We start from the raw sequence: 14,055 nt of genomic DNA on the forward strand, positions 1-14,055 counted from the left end.
GGGCGGGGAAGAAACAGTTAAGTGATATGATGTGACGTGTTGTGTGTGCGCGTGCGCGTGCTGTGGAGGAACACAAATTTTAAATGGGACCACTTGAGAAAGTAACAAAATAATTCCGATGTCTCTCCCTAAAAATTATATTTTGGTAGTATTTCCTCATAAGCTTTTTATATTATACATTATGAAGCCAAAGCAACAGATTCCTCCATTTTTTTATGTCAAGAAAACGAAATCTCTGGAAATCTGACTGTAGTTAGTAACATTAGAAACCCTGAGGCACAGCGGTTAAGTGCTTGGCTGCAGCTCAAATCATGACACTGTCCTTCTTTAAAAATGAGTCTTCCCTATAAAGCAGTGGTTCTCAACCTCCTTAATGCCGTGACCCTTTCATACAGCTCCTCAGGTGGTGGTGACCACCCAACCATAACAATATTTTCGTTGCTACTTCTTAACTGTCATTTTGCTACTGTGATGAAAGGGTCATTTGACACCCCCCCCAAGAGCGTCACGACCCACAGGTTGAGAACCGCTGCTATAAAGTATTTCTATTCTGTCCTGTAGGGTCCTGGTCACGGACAGAACTGACTCGGGGACAGCAGGTCTGGTTTGGTGATTACCAACATACTGAGAATTGTCTAATTCTATGACTTTTCTCTATTTCCCCATTCCTGTCAACATTCTATAGTGAAAACTTTTTTTAGATCATTTTATTGGGGGCTCTTACAACTCTTGTTACAATCCATACATCAATTATATCTGACATATTAGTACATATATTGCCATCTTTCTTTTCTAGACATTTACTTTCCATTGAGCCCTTGGGACCTGTTCCTCTTTTTCCCTCCCTTCCTCCCCCCACCGTCTTGGCCCCTTTATGGATTACACCTTGTTGTTATTTTCATATCTCACACTGACCCCTGTCTCCTTTCTCCTCTTGGGTTCTGTTGTTCTTCCCCCTGGATGGGGGTGAGTGAAAACTTTTTAAAGACAGAAATTAATTAGAATTATTTTCTCTCCCTAGCTCTGGCAACATCAACTTTAATGTCCCTCCCCAAACTAGTAGCAATTACCTATCATTGAAATTCAGATTGGTAAAACTAAAAGTTCACTTACTGTATATACTCATGTATAAGCGGAGTTTTCCAGCACATTTTTAATGCAGTTTTTGTGGTGAAATTAGGTGCCTCGGCTGATATTCGGGTCGGCTTATACTAGAGTATATACAGTAAATACAAAACACACCATACAAATGGAAAGGGCAAAGGAAGGATAATGGTTAAGAGTATACATTAAAAAAAAAAAAAAAGTATACATTTTTTGCTATTTTGTAAAAGAATGGGAAGACTGTTGTGTAGGAAAGTGATAAAAATTAATTTGGGACATTATTTCACACCCTCAGCACTTCCTTAAATTAGAAAGAGGTATGAACACAATTAATTCCTCCCCTGGTTGGGTTTTCAACAGGTTCTCATGACTGACTAAGATTGTCTATTTCCACTGGGGGCTTAAAAAAGGTTCATGGAAAATAGCATTTAAAGGTAATGGAATTACTCCAACACACCTTCTGAAGCCCCCATGTACCTAATCTCTATTAAAAATAGACTGGGGAGATCAATAATACAGAAAAAAAAGCTTTCTTAGTGTACAATGTTATCTTGAAGGAAGAAACAATGGATAGGAAGTCCCTGGGCTAGAACACCTACTTCTGTATGGGAACCAACCCTGCCCCCCAGTCCTAATTATAATTAAAAATTCAAGGTATCTGACGGTTCTCAGTAACAAATGGGTGCAACTTTTCAACACTCAAAACATTACTACTATGATTAAAGTATTAAAGATGTTTGAGTGTAACTAGCAGTTTTTAAAAAGTGGTTTTTAGGCATAAAAAGGTCTATCACACTAAGAGTAGTCAAAAAGGATTGCTACTAAGGTGCCAGGCACGTGCCCAGGTTTACCCTAAACATGTGTGAAAACACATGTCTCTGTGACTCATGGATGGCTGCAGACAAGTTCTTCGAGTCACACACGTGTCCAAGTCTTGTTCGGTGCTTTCAAAAGAAATAAACAAACAAAAAGAGTACTTTGTGCCATGGGGACAAAGTATTTTGAGAGCAAGGGTAATATAAGACATTAACAAAACTCAAGTGGACATCTTCCCAAATCATTGAGCCTTTGCAACAAGTTTATGGGAATGCTGCCCATATAAAACAACAGGCTTTTGATGAATCAAGCATCTTAAGGAAGGTCAGGAAGCCCTCAATGATGAATCGAAGGCAAAGAGATCAGCTCAGAAGGTCATGATGATTTTTAGGGGAACTCCAAAGAGATCATCTTGAATCTTGATAGATTTTTCTCAGAGGGCTCAGGGCAATCATGGGGCTTACTATGAGGAAATGTCAAGAAAATTGTTTAGAAAAAGCCCAGGAAAGTTGCACCAAGGAATTTTTCTATCATGACAGCACCTGGCTCATTCTTCAAGGGATGTCTAAAAACATATATTAATGAAACAACTTTCTAGATCCACACTGTTCTGAGATGTCTTAAGTGGTGCTTTAAATATATAGTTATACTTTATACATTGGCTATTATTTGTATAATGGGTCTAAATCAGGGGTCCTCAAACTTTTTAAACAGGGGGCCAGTTTACTGTCCCTCAGACCCGTTGGAGGGCCGGACTATAGTTTAAAAAAAAAACAATGAACAAATTCCTATGCACACTGCACATATCTTATTTTGAAGTAAAAAATAAACGGGACAAAAACACCCGGCGGGCTGAATAAATGTCCTCTGTGGGCCGCATGTGGCCCGTAGGCCGTAGTTTGAGGACGCCTGGTAAATGTATGCATGAGCAATGGCCCTAGATCAATATGATGGCGCTTGGCTTCAAAAGATCAGGAAAAAAACTCCATTCTCTGTACAAATGTGCTTTACACAATTGATGTATGTATGGATTGTGGTAAGAGTTGTATGAGCCCCTAATAAAATGATTAAAAAGAAAAAAGAAAAGAAAAAACTCCATTCTCATTTTTCCACGAACTTTTTGAAGCCCCTCTTGTAAAATCTGATAAACCAGCGCTGATAACCCATGCATAAACCCAAGGAGCCGTGGTGGCACAGTGGGTTAAGCACCAGGCTGGGAATCACAAAGTAGGAGGCTCCACCTCACCAGTCACTCACTCTGAAGGTGAAAGATGAGGCTTTCTGCTCCCATGAAAGATTTATTTACTGCCTCAGAAACCCTATGGTGTTCTGTGGCCTGTAAGGTCACCACGCTGCATACTGGACCCAAAGTAGTGGGTTACGCATAAATTCTAAGACAACTTTTTACTATGAGTCTCTTGTCTTAACATGTATGTCCTGATTACTAACTAAAAAATAATACACATATCTTGAAACTGCCAGTTCCAGTATGACAAAATGATTTAAGATGGAAAAGCTATTTCATAAAAATATGCAACCAAATCAAAACCATAACTTGCTAAGACCATGAGGTCCACCATGTACTTCAGCAATGTGAAACAGTGTTATAAATACACACTTCAAGGCACATGAGGGTAAATCAAAAAGTATACTTCCAATATCATAGAAACTTTTATCAAACAAAAATATAAAAAGATGAAGTTGCTGGTTTTTACATATACTCCATCAAGGTTATAACACTTTCTTTGAAATGTTCTTTGAGTCTGAGGTTCAAAACGCAGTTACAAGGGCACAGAGATTAAGGTTTCCCAATGAAATGTCACTGGACAGCCTTTGCTAACCTGCAAGAATGAGCACGAAATGGTTGTGATGGACAAACAACTTTCCTGGCCTTTTCCTAAAACTAAGCAGTTTTCAATTTTCTTAAAATTTAAGACTCCCCACAATCATCCTTTGAAAACATCTAACAAGATTCCTCTTTTGGACGCTCATAAAACAGTCACCATAAACTTGTGAGCTGACCTCTGTGCCTTACACTGGCAGTGGCCACCAGAAGCCTTCTGTTTTGACTGGACCTTGTTCTGAAGGCACCCAAGGGTACCACAACAAGGGGATTGCTGAGAGAACCTGTCTGCAGCCATCTACTGAACACAGAGACCTGTTTAAACACATTTTGTTTGGAGTAAACTCATGCACGTTTGAACTGGAAGCCTACTGACAATACTTTCTGACTTACCCTCATATTTTGTGGCCTTTAGAAATATTGGTAATGATTATTTTGTTAAACTGGAATATGGGTGAAAAAAGATCCACTGCATTGTCTTTTAAACCCATTTAAATGTCTTAATTTCATAACAATTGCTACATATTCAGTTTGTCTTTGCTTTTTTGAGATGGGATAGATGAGACAAGGATTAGCTGAACTTGAGAAATGAGGAAAGAACGTAAAAGAGCACTTTAATAAAACCAAGTTCCAGAAAGATGAATGGGAAACATATATATATAATTTACAGAAAAACAGCCATCTTTACAATGGAGACGGAGTAAAATAATTCACTGCGTAAGGAAATTCAGAAGCCTAACAATCACTAAGAATATCAACAAGGTGTTCATCAAAGAGACTCTTTTCTAGCCAAGTAAATTTTTGAGAAAACAGAGGCGCACACTGCAGGAAGTTACTACTATGCTAATGGCAGATTAAAAAACAGAAAACCCACAGGTATTCCCAAATCCTACTCCTCTGTCAAGTAGGGTTTTGACCAGAAAGGCTTCAAAAGAAGGAAGCTGACTGGTTGGGATTTACTTCTGTTGGTAGTGAAGGTAAAGAGCAGGAGAAAACGTGAAGAACTGGATACTTAATAACCTGAAAATTCCGCTTTAGACTAAAGAGTGACTTTGAATTGTGAGGGGAGAGTGCAAAGAATGAAATTTCCATTTTCTTTGGATCCTTCCGACATCATTCGACTTTCTGCTCACAAAAGTCTTTAGTATTACAACTCAAGGCTTAAATGCTTATCCAGGTCTTTCGGCTTTGAGAAATGCTAAAGATGTCCCTCCTTATTGCTTTTCTTTTCTTTCTTTTTAAACCATTTTATTGGGGGCTCGTACAACTCTTAGCACAATCCATCCATCCACTGTGTCAAGCACATTTGTACATTTGTTGCCATCATTTCAAAACATTTTCTTTCTACTTGAGCCTTTGGTATCAGCTCCTCATTTTTCCCCTCCCACCCCCTTGTCACTTAAAAAAAATTTATTGGGGGTCCTTATTGGTTTTTTAACTCCAAGCCTTTGCACATTGCATTTTATTTTACTTTGTCTTCGTAAATCACTCTTTGAAATCTTCTATTTAGCTCTTTTATTTATTTCTTTCTCGTTTTAACTATTCTATATACAAGAGTAAGTTTCTAAGTCAGTGAACATCCACTTTGATCATTTTTTTTTTTTTAACCTCGACAATGGCTTTATTGTCTGCGCAACTCCAGGGAACCTCCGGACAAGGCAAATGGACTACCACTGAACAGCCAGAAAAAAGGGCTCCCCAACATAGCCTGGGTCAACCAGAGCCAATGGAATACTTAGGAGCAATATGTAATCCTTTGGTGGTGGTCAGGGGTGGGGTGGGGTGGGGGTGGGGCGTAGCACCCAGAGAATATATTAAAAGCTATAGACCTTGTCCCACCTAAATTTTTTTAAAGAAAAATTCACATGTACCCCAACTTTAACATGCAATCTCAGGAAGTTCACAAGTTTAAAATCAGTAAAGAGCTCTTACACAAGTGTTTCCAGTAGCCACTGTCTTCCGTGAGGAGAAAGATCATTTTTCTTTCTTGCATTTTAATTACCTTTTTGTTTTCTGTGTATATTACATCCTTGATGTCATCCTACAACTCAGCTGGTCATTAGTGTTCAATGAGTCAAATCTATTCTTGAGACAGTCTCTAAATTCAAGTAGAGCATACTCATTCAAGTAGAATACACTCAAAAATAACAACAAAAAGAATAAAGTAGAATATACTCAAGGTTGTAATTTGGGTCTCAGGGACTTGTTATAACTTCTTCAGTTCCAACTTAAACTTGCCCAGCCTTCAGCCTTATTCTGACTAATGCTGGCAGTCTCTCGGTACAACTGTAGTTGATTTGACCCCAGTGTATCGCTGCCATTTGCTTTTGACAGAGTTCTTTGCAATGACTAGATCGTTAGTCTCACAAAATTCTGTCATAGAATTTCTGGAGTTCTTTCTACTATCCTTCTACCTTTGTTTCCAATTTTCATATTCCAATCACCAGGAGTCATAAATGCATTTGGATGGCATGTTTGAACAATTTCAGACTGCAGAAATGGGTAAAAACACTTAATTTCTTCACCTTTAGGGTTATTGCCTAACTTTAAAAAAAATTTTTTAAATCTCAATGTAATTATTGGGGATATGTTTTAACCAATCTATCAAATCACATAGGAATTAAAAATAGCAACAAAAAAGGTGGGGAATGGAAGGAGGAAGGCACCAAAAGGGAACTTCCAAAGTAACAGAAAAATAACAGAACACACACACACACACACACACACACACACGCAATGACACAAGCTGACCATGTTTTTAAGGGCAGACTATGGAAGTCCTTGATTTCTCTTTTGCCATCTTCTCCCTATATTTTGATCATACACTAGTCATTTAAACTTCATTTGATTATAACAAATTCTGGTTCACAGAATTTTATAAAGAAGGTGTTCATTAACAATGCCTTTTGTTACTTTTACAGCCTATTTTCTATATTAATCTACAAACACTCAGAACTATTCATTAAAATCATTAGAGTTGATTCCAACTCATAGCAATCCTACAGATCAGGGTAGTAGAACTACCCTGTGGATTTCTGAGTCTGAAACTCTTCACCTGAGTAGAAAGTCTAGCCTTTCTCCTGTGCAACAGTGGATGGTTTCAAACTGCTGGCCTGGTGGTCAGCAGCCCAACACAAAACCACTAGGCCTCCAGTATGCCTTTCTTCCCCTTAGGGCAGTGGTTCTCAACCTTCCTAATGCTGGGACCCTTTAATACCGTTCCTCATGTTGTGGTGACCACCCAACCATAAAATTATTTTCGCTGCTACTTCATAACTGTCATTTTGCTACTGTTATGAATCAGGTGACCCCTGTGAAAGGGTCATTTGACCCCCAAAGGGGTTGAGGCCCACAGGTTGTGAACTGCTGCCTGAGGGTCTATAAGTTAAGGTACTGGATAGGATGAGGGGATTCCATAGGTGGTAGGTAACCTTTATTTAATCACCATTACAAGGGATAGACTGATTTAATTGCATTAAATTTGGAAAGAGCTGTAATTTTTAAGCCATCATTTGTTCTGAAAAGAATATTCAACAATTGGGAAAGACTTAGGGAAAAGCACTTAGCCTAAGCTAGATTATTTACAGCAAGTACTCACTTTCCTATGGAAACCAAAAATTTTAAATTGTTTTTATTTAATGAGAATTATAGTTTTAATTTCATTCCCTCAGTTCTTAAAGAGCAAGTGTTTATCTTGATCAAGTATTTTATATTCTTACTCCACGTTTAAAAGTTGTTCACTTAGTATTTGTTTTGTACCCAGATGTAGAGGTGAGAAGGAAGAATCACAGTAAATTAAATGGGCACATCCAAACTTGTCAGACAGGTCATACTGCCCAGGTTCCACAAGCCATTCGGTCCAGAATGCACTGGAGCAAAAGTACAAATTCAAACTACCACCCCTATTCACAATCAACACGCAGTCATTAAAAAAAAAAAAAGTAAAGAAATGTTTTTCAAGATCTTATAGCAGAAACAATTCTTAAAACCTAGCACAGCATGAACACAGCACAGCACAGCAGACCAGGTCCCCAATACTACTACTTGTTAAATGTTAGGAAAAGGGATAATAGCACTTTTGTGACATACTTTGGGTAAAAGTTTTTTAATGTATTTGTTTTTCAATTAAACACTAATGAAAAAAGTTCAAAGGAATGACTATCTATTAGTACTAAATAGGAACAAATCAGTAACTTACAAGTGTTATATACTAAGGCTTTTCTACAGATGTTCACCTTCCATTTAAAAGAATTTCTGAAGAAACACACAAAACAAAAATAAGAACTAAATTATTGATGGCAACATTTGTACGCTACTTATAAAAAGGCACAATTAAAGGAAAAAGGAGCTACACCAACAGATATTACACTTGTCTGTAGGCACCCTTGTGCTCTGGTTATTTAAGAACTAAAATGGCCACATTCCACAATGCAGCGTGATTTAACACTGACGTCATTTACAGAAAGTCACTGAAATGGATAAATAAGAGCAGTTGGAAAGGTCTCTAAGACTGCCTTTTGCTCTCCTACTGATTTTCCAATCAATCAGGGCACCTCCATTTCTAATCTCTATTTAAATAGAAATCACCATTTAAAAAGCACCAAAATATCATCCTGAGACACATGTACAGTAAAAGATAAAGGCAAAGATTTAGAGAAAACATCTGATGTTAAATCAAATATATTTGGTAATAAAACATTTTTTAAATGGAAATAATGTCTCTTCTGACTTTTTGTACGAGAAAAAGTCTTAGTATATTTTAATCCTAGGAACCTGCTGATCACGAATGTTCAAATGCACGAAAACAGTTTTCCACAAAGTAGGTCTCAGTAAACTGAACCCAAGTTCAGTGACACCGTTGGCAAACCAACCTTGGCATCACACGCTTCAATTTCACTTCTAAGAGAAAGACATTTTCCTGACCCCGGTAAAACTTAGCAGATGTGAAATTTTTATTTTTAGTGTCTGAAAGTTGCTTCTTGAGTGAATTATAGTCATCAAGGAAATAGATTCTCTACTCCTGCCAAAGCCCAGCCCTGCACTCTGTATTAGGCAGAACTCCCACGTAGACATCCAAACTCAATCTTTCAAAGTCCGCCCCCCCTTCAACCTGGGCAAGAGTGTTCAGCATTCAGCAGCGACTGAGAAAACAAAATATGAGCTTTACTTTAAACTTACAAAATCGTATCTGTCAATGTAACTACAAACTGAGAGCAGAGGATGCTGGTAAAGAGGAAAGCATAATGTGAACAAAGGAAAAAGCAAGAGCCCACAAGCCATTTCACAGCCTGGAAACTTAAGTTCATTTTACTGGGTGGTCCCTTCCGCACTACCACCCACCAGGGCAAAGCCTGGGAACCAAGGGAGAGGTGCTTTGGTTATCTAACTGTGCTCTGCCCCTGCAGAGTCACTGGGAGATCTTAAAAGGCTTTTAAAAGATGACTTTTTAAAATTACAAATGTAATAGTACTTTCTGGGAGTCTTTCACAGCTGTGTAAAATTATATATAGTGTATACACACATTTACATTTATACATGTATTTTATAAAATCATACATATATTTTAATCATATACATATCTCTCTTTATATGCACACACAAACACTTTTACAACATGATTTCACATGAAATGTTTTTACTACTCCATAATACTACCAAAAGGTTAGTACAACAAAACAAACTACCAAAAGCTTGCATTTTTCCAGTAAAAACAAAACAACAAACTATATGGCAGAAAAATGAGTGAAACAAGACACTTGGTAGCAGCCAGGCAACAGCTGAACAACACTAAGCTACCAGGAAATTATTTTATTATCACTCATGAAGGATAAAGTCAGATCGATTAAAGGAGAGATGTTGTACAATTATGACTGACTAGAAAGGAGAATACGTGTATCTTCAGAAACCACCACTAATGAAACAATTCCAACCCTCACAAAACGGCTTTTCAATGGGGCCTTCTCTCATTAGTGAATGTCAAGCTACTGCTACCTTACCAAAGGCATGCATTTTCTTGAGCCCAGAGACCATCAATAACAGCTAGGTAGTCAGTCCTATCCTATGACATATTAAATGGCAGGCATCCGCAGAGCATGATTTAGCAATGAGAACGCCTCCTAACTGTTCTCTCCAGGGCTTACGTTATAAACCTTTTAGAAACTACCAGGATCCAAATGATTGTTAACTTAAAAATACTCCCCCGGCCTTGCTTTCTGTCCTCTTTTGAAGAAAAGAAAGCCTCCAGGACAAGACAACTGAAGAGCAGAGAAAACGAACATGCAGGTGTGGATTACCTAGAAAGTGTCTAATTTTCCTAGACTGTTGCCTTCAATTTTTACAAAGCTTTTCCCGTGTACCCCGTTGAAGTGGCGTTTTCTTAACCTCCAAAACATCTGTCAACGCCAAGACATCCCATCTTAAAGCAACAAAGGCATTACTTTTCCAGAAGTTTTGTAACAATTTCTAAAGTTCGGCCCCACACTAGGAACCGGAGACAACTGTGAGGCCTACCATTGCCAATGACCGGACTGCCTGTTGTCTCACTACCCGAGTTTTGTTACCCAGAAAACAAGGCAATCGTTTCAGATTATTTCTTAAGTCTCTTCCAGCACTAATTGTCTAGTCCAAAATTGTCGATTCACTTAAAAAATCAAAATGTACTTATTCTAAATGTGCAACTCTAGAAGATAACGTTAAGAGAGTTAGGAAACTAGCAGATACCAATCCCCCACGTCCCCCTGCCAGATTTTCTGAAACTGTAGGAGGCAGGAAACAGGACTGTTGATTTGTTACCATCACTTAACCTACAGAACCAGCCTTTATAAGGAAATGCAACTACCGTGGCAAAAACAATCCATTAAACCTCGATACCATCCAAGAGAACTAAAAGTGGTGGTATTACACTGTTTTCCAATTACAAACATAGACATTGTCTTTTATTTTGCTTTATCAAAGATTAGTACCACTGCCATGGGACTTAAAATGTTAAATTGTACCTAGATGTCCATTCCCACCTTCTTTCATGGAAGTTCTAAACATCCAATTAACTCATAGTGAAATCATGTTCAAAATGGATAATGGAATAATGTGGTCCACTGCCTCAATATGAATCCGACATAGGCCTCATCCTACTGTTACCACCTTCAATGCCACCCTTTACTCCTCTCTGCACTCCACCTTCCTATTCTAATGCACACCCCTCTCTCTTCTGCCTGTTTGCCCACTCTCCCCACCAGACACGGGGCTTTCTTTCCAAAGCAGTCTAGGAAGTTGTTCTCTATCAAGGAAGTTCCAGGGTCACAACACTAGAGAGCGGAATTAGGCTTTCAAAGTAACTAGAAGTAAAAAATAAATCAATAAACCGTGGTTAACAAGCCCTAACTAAAGATTAACCAGGGAATGTGTCTTACTGAAAAATCTTTCTGGATTTCACTAGCTCACGTTTCTCTGGCTTCAGAGTTAAAGTTTAAGAGCAACATCTGCTGACTTAACCTAACTGCTCCACAAATAGGTCATGTTTATAATCAATTCCTACTTCTTCAGAGGAATTGGCCAAATACAGCCCCCATGAGAAGAGCATGCTCACTTTTTTAAAAGGCTATAAAACACACAAGGAAAGAAGCGTCGGAGGCAGACACCCTCACACTTAAACTATTTCTATGGGGCCCTTGCAGAAAGCCTGCGGACCCATTCGTTCAACACCACCCAAGATCCTGGGAGTCCCGCCTCCAGCAGGACATTTTCCTCAAAGTATTCTTTTCTTTTTCATGGAAACATAAAGTTTCCGTTCATTGGGTTCCAACTCATTTAAAACAGAACCATTGCTACTTCTCTAATTGACTTGCCTCCACTCTCTTCCTCGGAGGCGAGTGTTCAGAGTTTGCTCTAGAAATGCCAGACTTCCAGTCTTACCTGAGGCGTTGGCGATCGTCAGTGGCAGGCCTGGAAGTTGGTGCACCTGGATCCCAGAAGCACCCAGTGCGCTGAGGTTGATGGTCTGGAGGCCTGGCATGGAGGAGAGTTGTGCAGCATTCACAGTGACTGTGCCGGCAGGGATGGAGGCAGCGGAGGCAATGGGTGTAAGGGTGGTGTTGCTGCTGCTTGTCTGCCCCAAGGAAACACCCTGCATTGGAGCCAAGGTGATTGTCTGAGCCTGTGGGTTCTGAACTTGGAGGTTCTGCAGCTGAAGAGTCTGCCAGCTGACCTGTCCGTTGGGCCCTACTGTTGGTGTCCGGATGATGATGGGGCCAGAGTTGGGGACAGCCTGGAGCTGGAGGTTCTGGAGGGTTTCCTGGGAGATGGCTTGAGTCGTAAAGGTCTGCCCTGACAGTGGTGCAGCTTGAAGGGCCTGCAGGGCCTGTCCCCCCTGAACGAGCTGGGGCTGAATAAGAATCTGTTGCTGCTGCTGTGCCTGCTGGTTTTGCTCTCCTTCTTTCTGCTGACCTGTTTGCAGTGAGCCCCCCGCAGCCTGGTTCTGCTGGATACTGAGAGCATCAGAACCCTGGAGCCCACTGACCCTCTGGGGTGCCTGGCCTTGAGAGTTGGTCCCTGCTGATCCGCTGGTGGTGAAGTTCATAATTCCCATGTTGCTGGTGGTGGTAGTTGTTGAGTAACTATTGGCATTGGTGAAAAAGGAGCTGGAACTGGCTTGCGATGATGCCAGACTAGCAGAACTGATGGCGGTCCCTGAGGTGACGGGCTGTGAGCCACTCTCCTGGGACCCAGAGCTGCTGATCGTGACTGCCTGAGAGCTGGGAGTCAAGGTAGCTGCAGAAACGCTGTTGACAGGTAGCAAGGTGATATTCCCATTCAGGGCCACTGGGACATTGGTCACATACTGAGTCTGTCCTGAGAGCACATTATTAGTCAGGCCTTGAAGGGGGACAGCCTGCTGGAGCAGGTTTGGCATAGCAGCAATGATGTTGCCTCCACTTCCACGATTTGTAATAATCTGTTGGTTTGCACCTGGTATGATCTGAATTTGACCAGAACCATCTTGCTGCACTTGGGCCCCAGTGGCTGCAAACTGCAGCTGTTGCCCATCAACGGTCTGGAACTGTGGGATTACTTGATACTGAATATTGGGCATCACCCCAGGGAGCCCTGCCAGGACTTGCTGGTTTTGTAAATTGGGGGTGGTAGCTACAACATACTGCCCACCAGAGACGGTGCGGTTCTTGGAAGACTCACTGCCATTGCTGCCATTAGTACTGCTGCCACTCTGTTCCTTTGAGGTAGGGGTGGCCCCAGAGGAGGAAGAGATAATCTGCCAGCCATTGGCCCCCTGTGAGAGTTGTGTGGCTGCAAGGTCCAGCTCACCAGTGCCCCCTGCCTGGCTTGGGCCCTGGGAGTTGTTGCTGTTCTCATTGGGTGACTCAATTCTGCTGCAAGTGGCTGCCAGAAGAGCCAAAGGGGATGGCTGGGATTCCTGGCCAGAAAATGAGAGAGAGAAAAAGAATTAGTAACACCCAGCTGTCAGCCCAGGGGGCAGTGCACAACAAATAGAAACGAAACACTAGAACTGCAGAGCAAAACTCAAAAGCCAAACTATCTACAATGCTAAAATTCTTATCTCTCTCTGGGGATCTCCAAGTCATGTCTCTCTGCCTGACCTTCCCCTAACTGGGAAATGGTCCAGGTCCTCCCTAAACTTTTTTCTGTGAGGTCTAAGACAAAGATCTAGGAGTATTCCCAGGGCCCCACACTTCCTCTCTGATCATCACTTACCTGCCCCCCTCCTCCACTGCTGCTACTGCCTGTGCTGCTGCTTCGAGCCTGAGAAAAGGCACCACCATTACCATTGCCCCCATTACTGCCACCAACTCCTTTCTCAATCTTCACCACAGTTGTCATTTCATCCATGGAGTGATCTTGGTCTACAAGGAAACGTAAGAAAAACGACTTAAGTGTGGAGGAAAAGAAAAGGGTAAGAAGATGATGATGAAAGAGAACTGGCTAACAGGAAGGTAAATGGCGCCTGTGGGTTGGGGGAGGGGGAAATGGATTGGGGGAGGGGAAACTGGAAGACACTAGGATGTGACCTGGGCCTCAATTTCCTTTGAACAAAATTAAACTCTGAAGACATCCCAAGAAATGCTTTTGGGATAGGAAATATGAAGGGACTATGGGTATGGTAAAATAATTTTAAAGTAAGAATTATTGTCAGGGGGAATTAAAAGAGAAAAAACGCAGGTATAGCAAAAAACATGTGGGTGGCTGGAAGATTGCTAAAATTAGTGCTAAAGGGGAGACAGAGATACAAATGCAAAAAGTAGCAAGAGGAGGTGTGTGTG

General features: G+C 40.7%; 1 protein-coding gene across 1 annotated transcript in view; it reads right to left on the minus strand.

Annotated features, from left to right (window-relative positions):
• Positions 1–14,055, minus strand: part of SP1 (Sp1 transcription factor) — a 37,883-nt gene that overhangs the window by 23,063 nt on the left and 765 nt on the right. The window contains exons 2-3 of the mRNA XM_004716859.4: positions 13,490–13,638; positions 11,675–13,190 (exon numbers count right to left, since the gene is read on the minus strand). Coding sequence (XP_004716916.1) covers positions 11,675–13,190; positions 13,490–13,638 — 1,665 coding nt within the window. The remainder of the gene's footprint in view (positions 1–11,674; positions 13,191–13,489; positions 13,639–14,055) is intronic.

Source organism: Echinops telfairi, unplaced genomic scaffold (genome assembly GCF_000313985.2).
Source record: "Echinops telfairi isolate 266 unplaced genomic scaffold, ASM31398v2 ScPeMD7_7404;HRSCAF=8442, whole genome shotgun sequence".
NCBI lineage: Eukaryota > Metazoa > Chordata > Mammalia > Afrosoricida > Tenrecidae > Echinops > Echinops telfairi.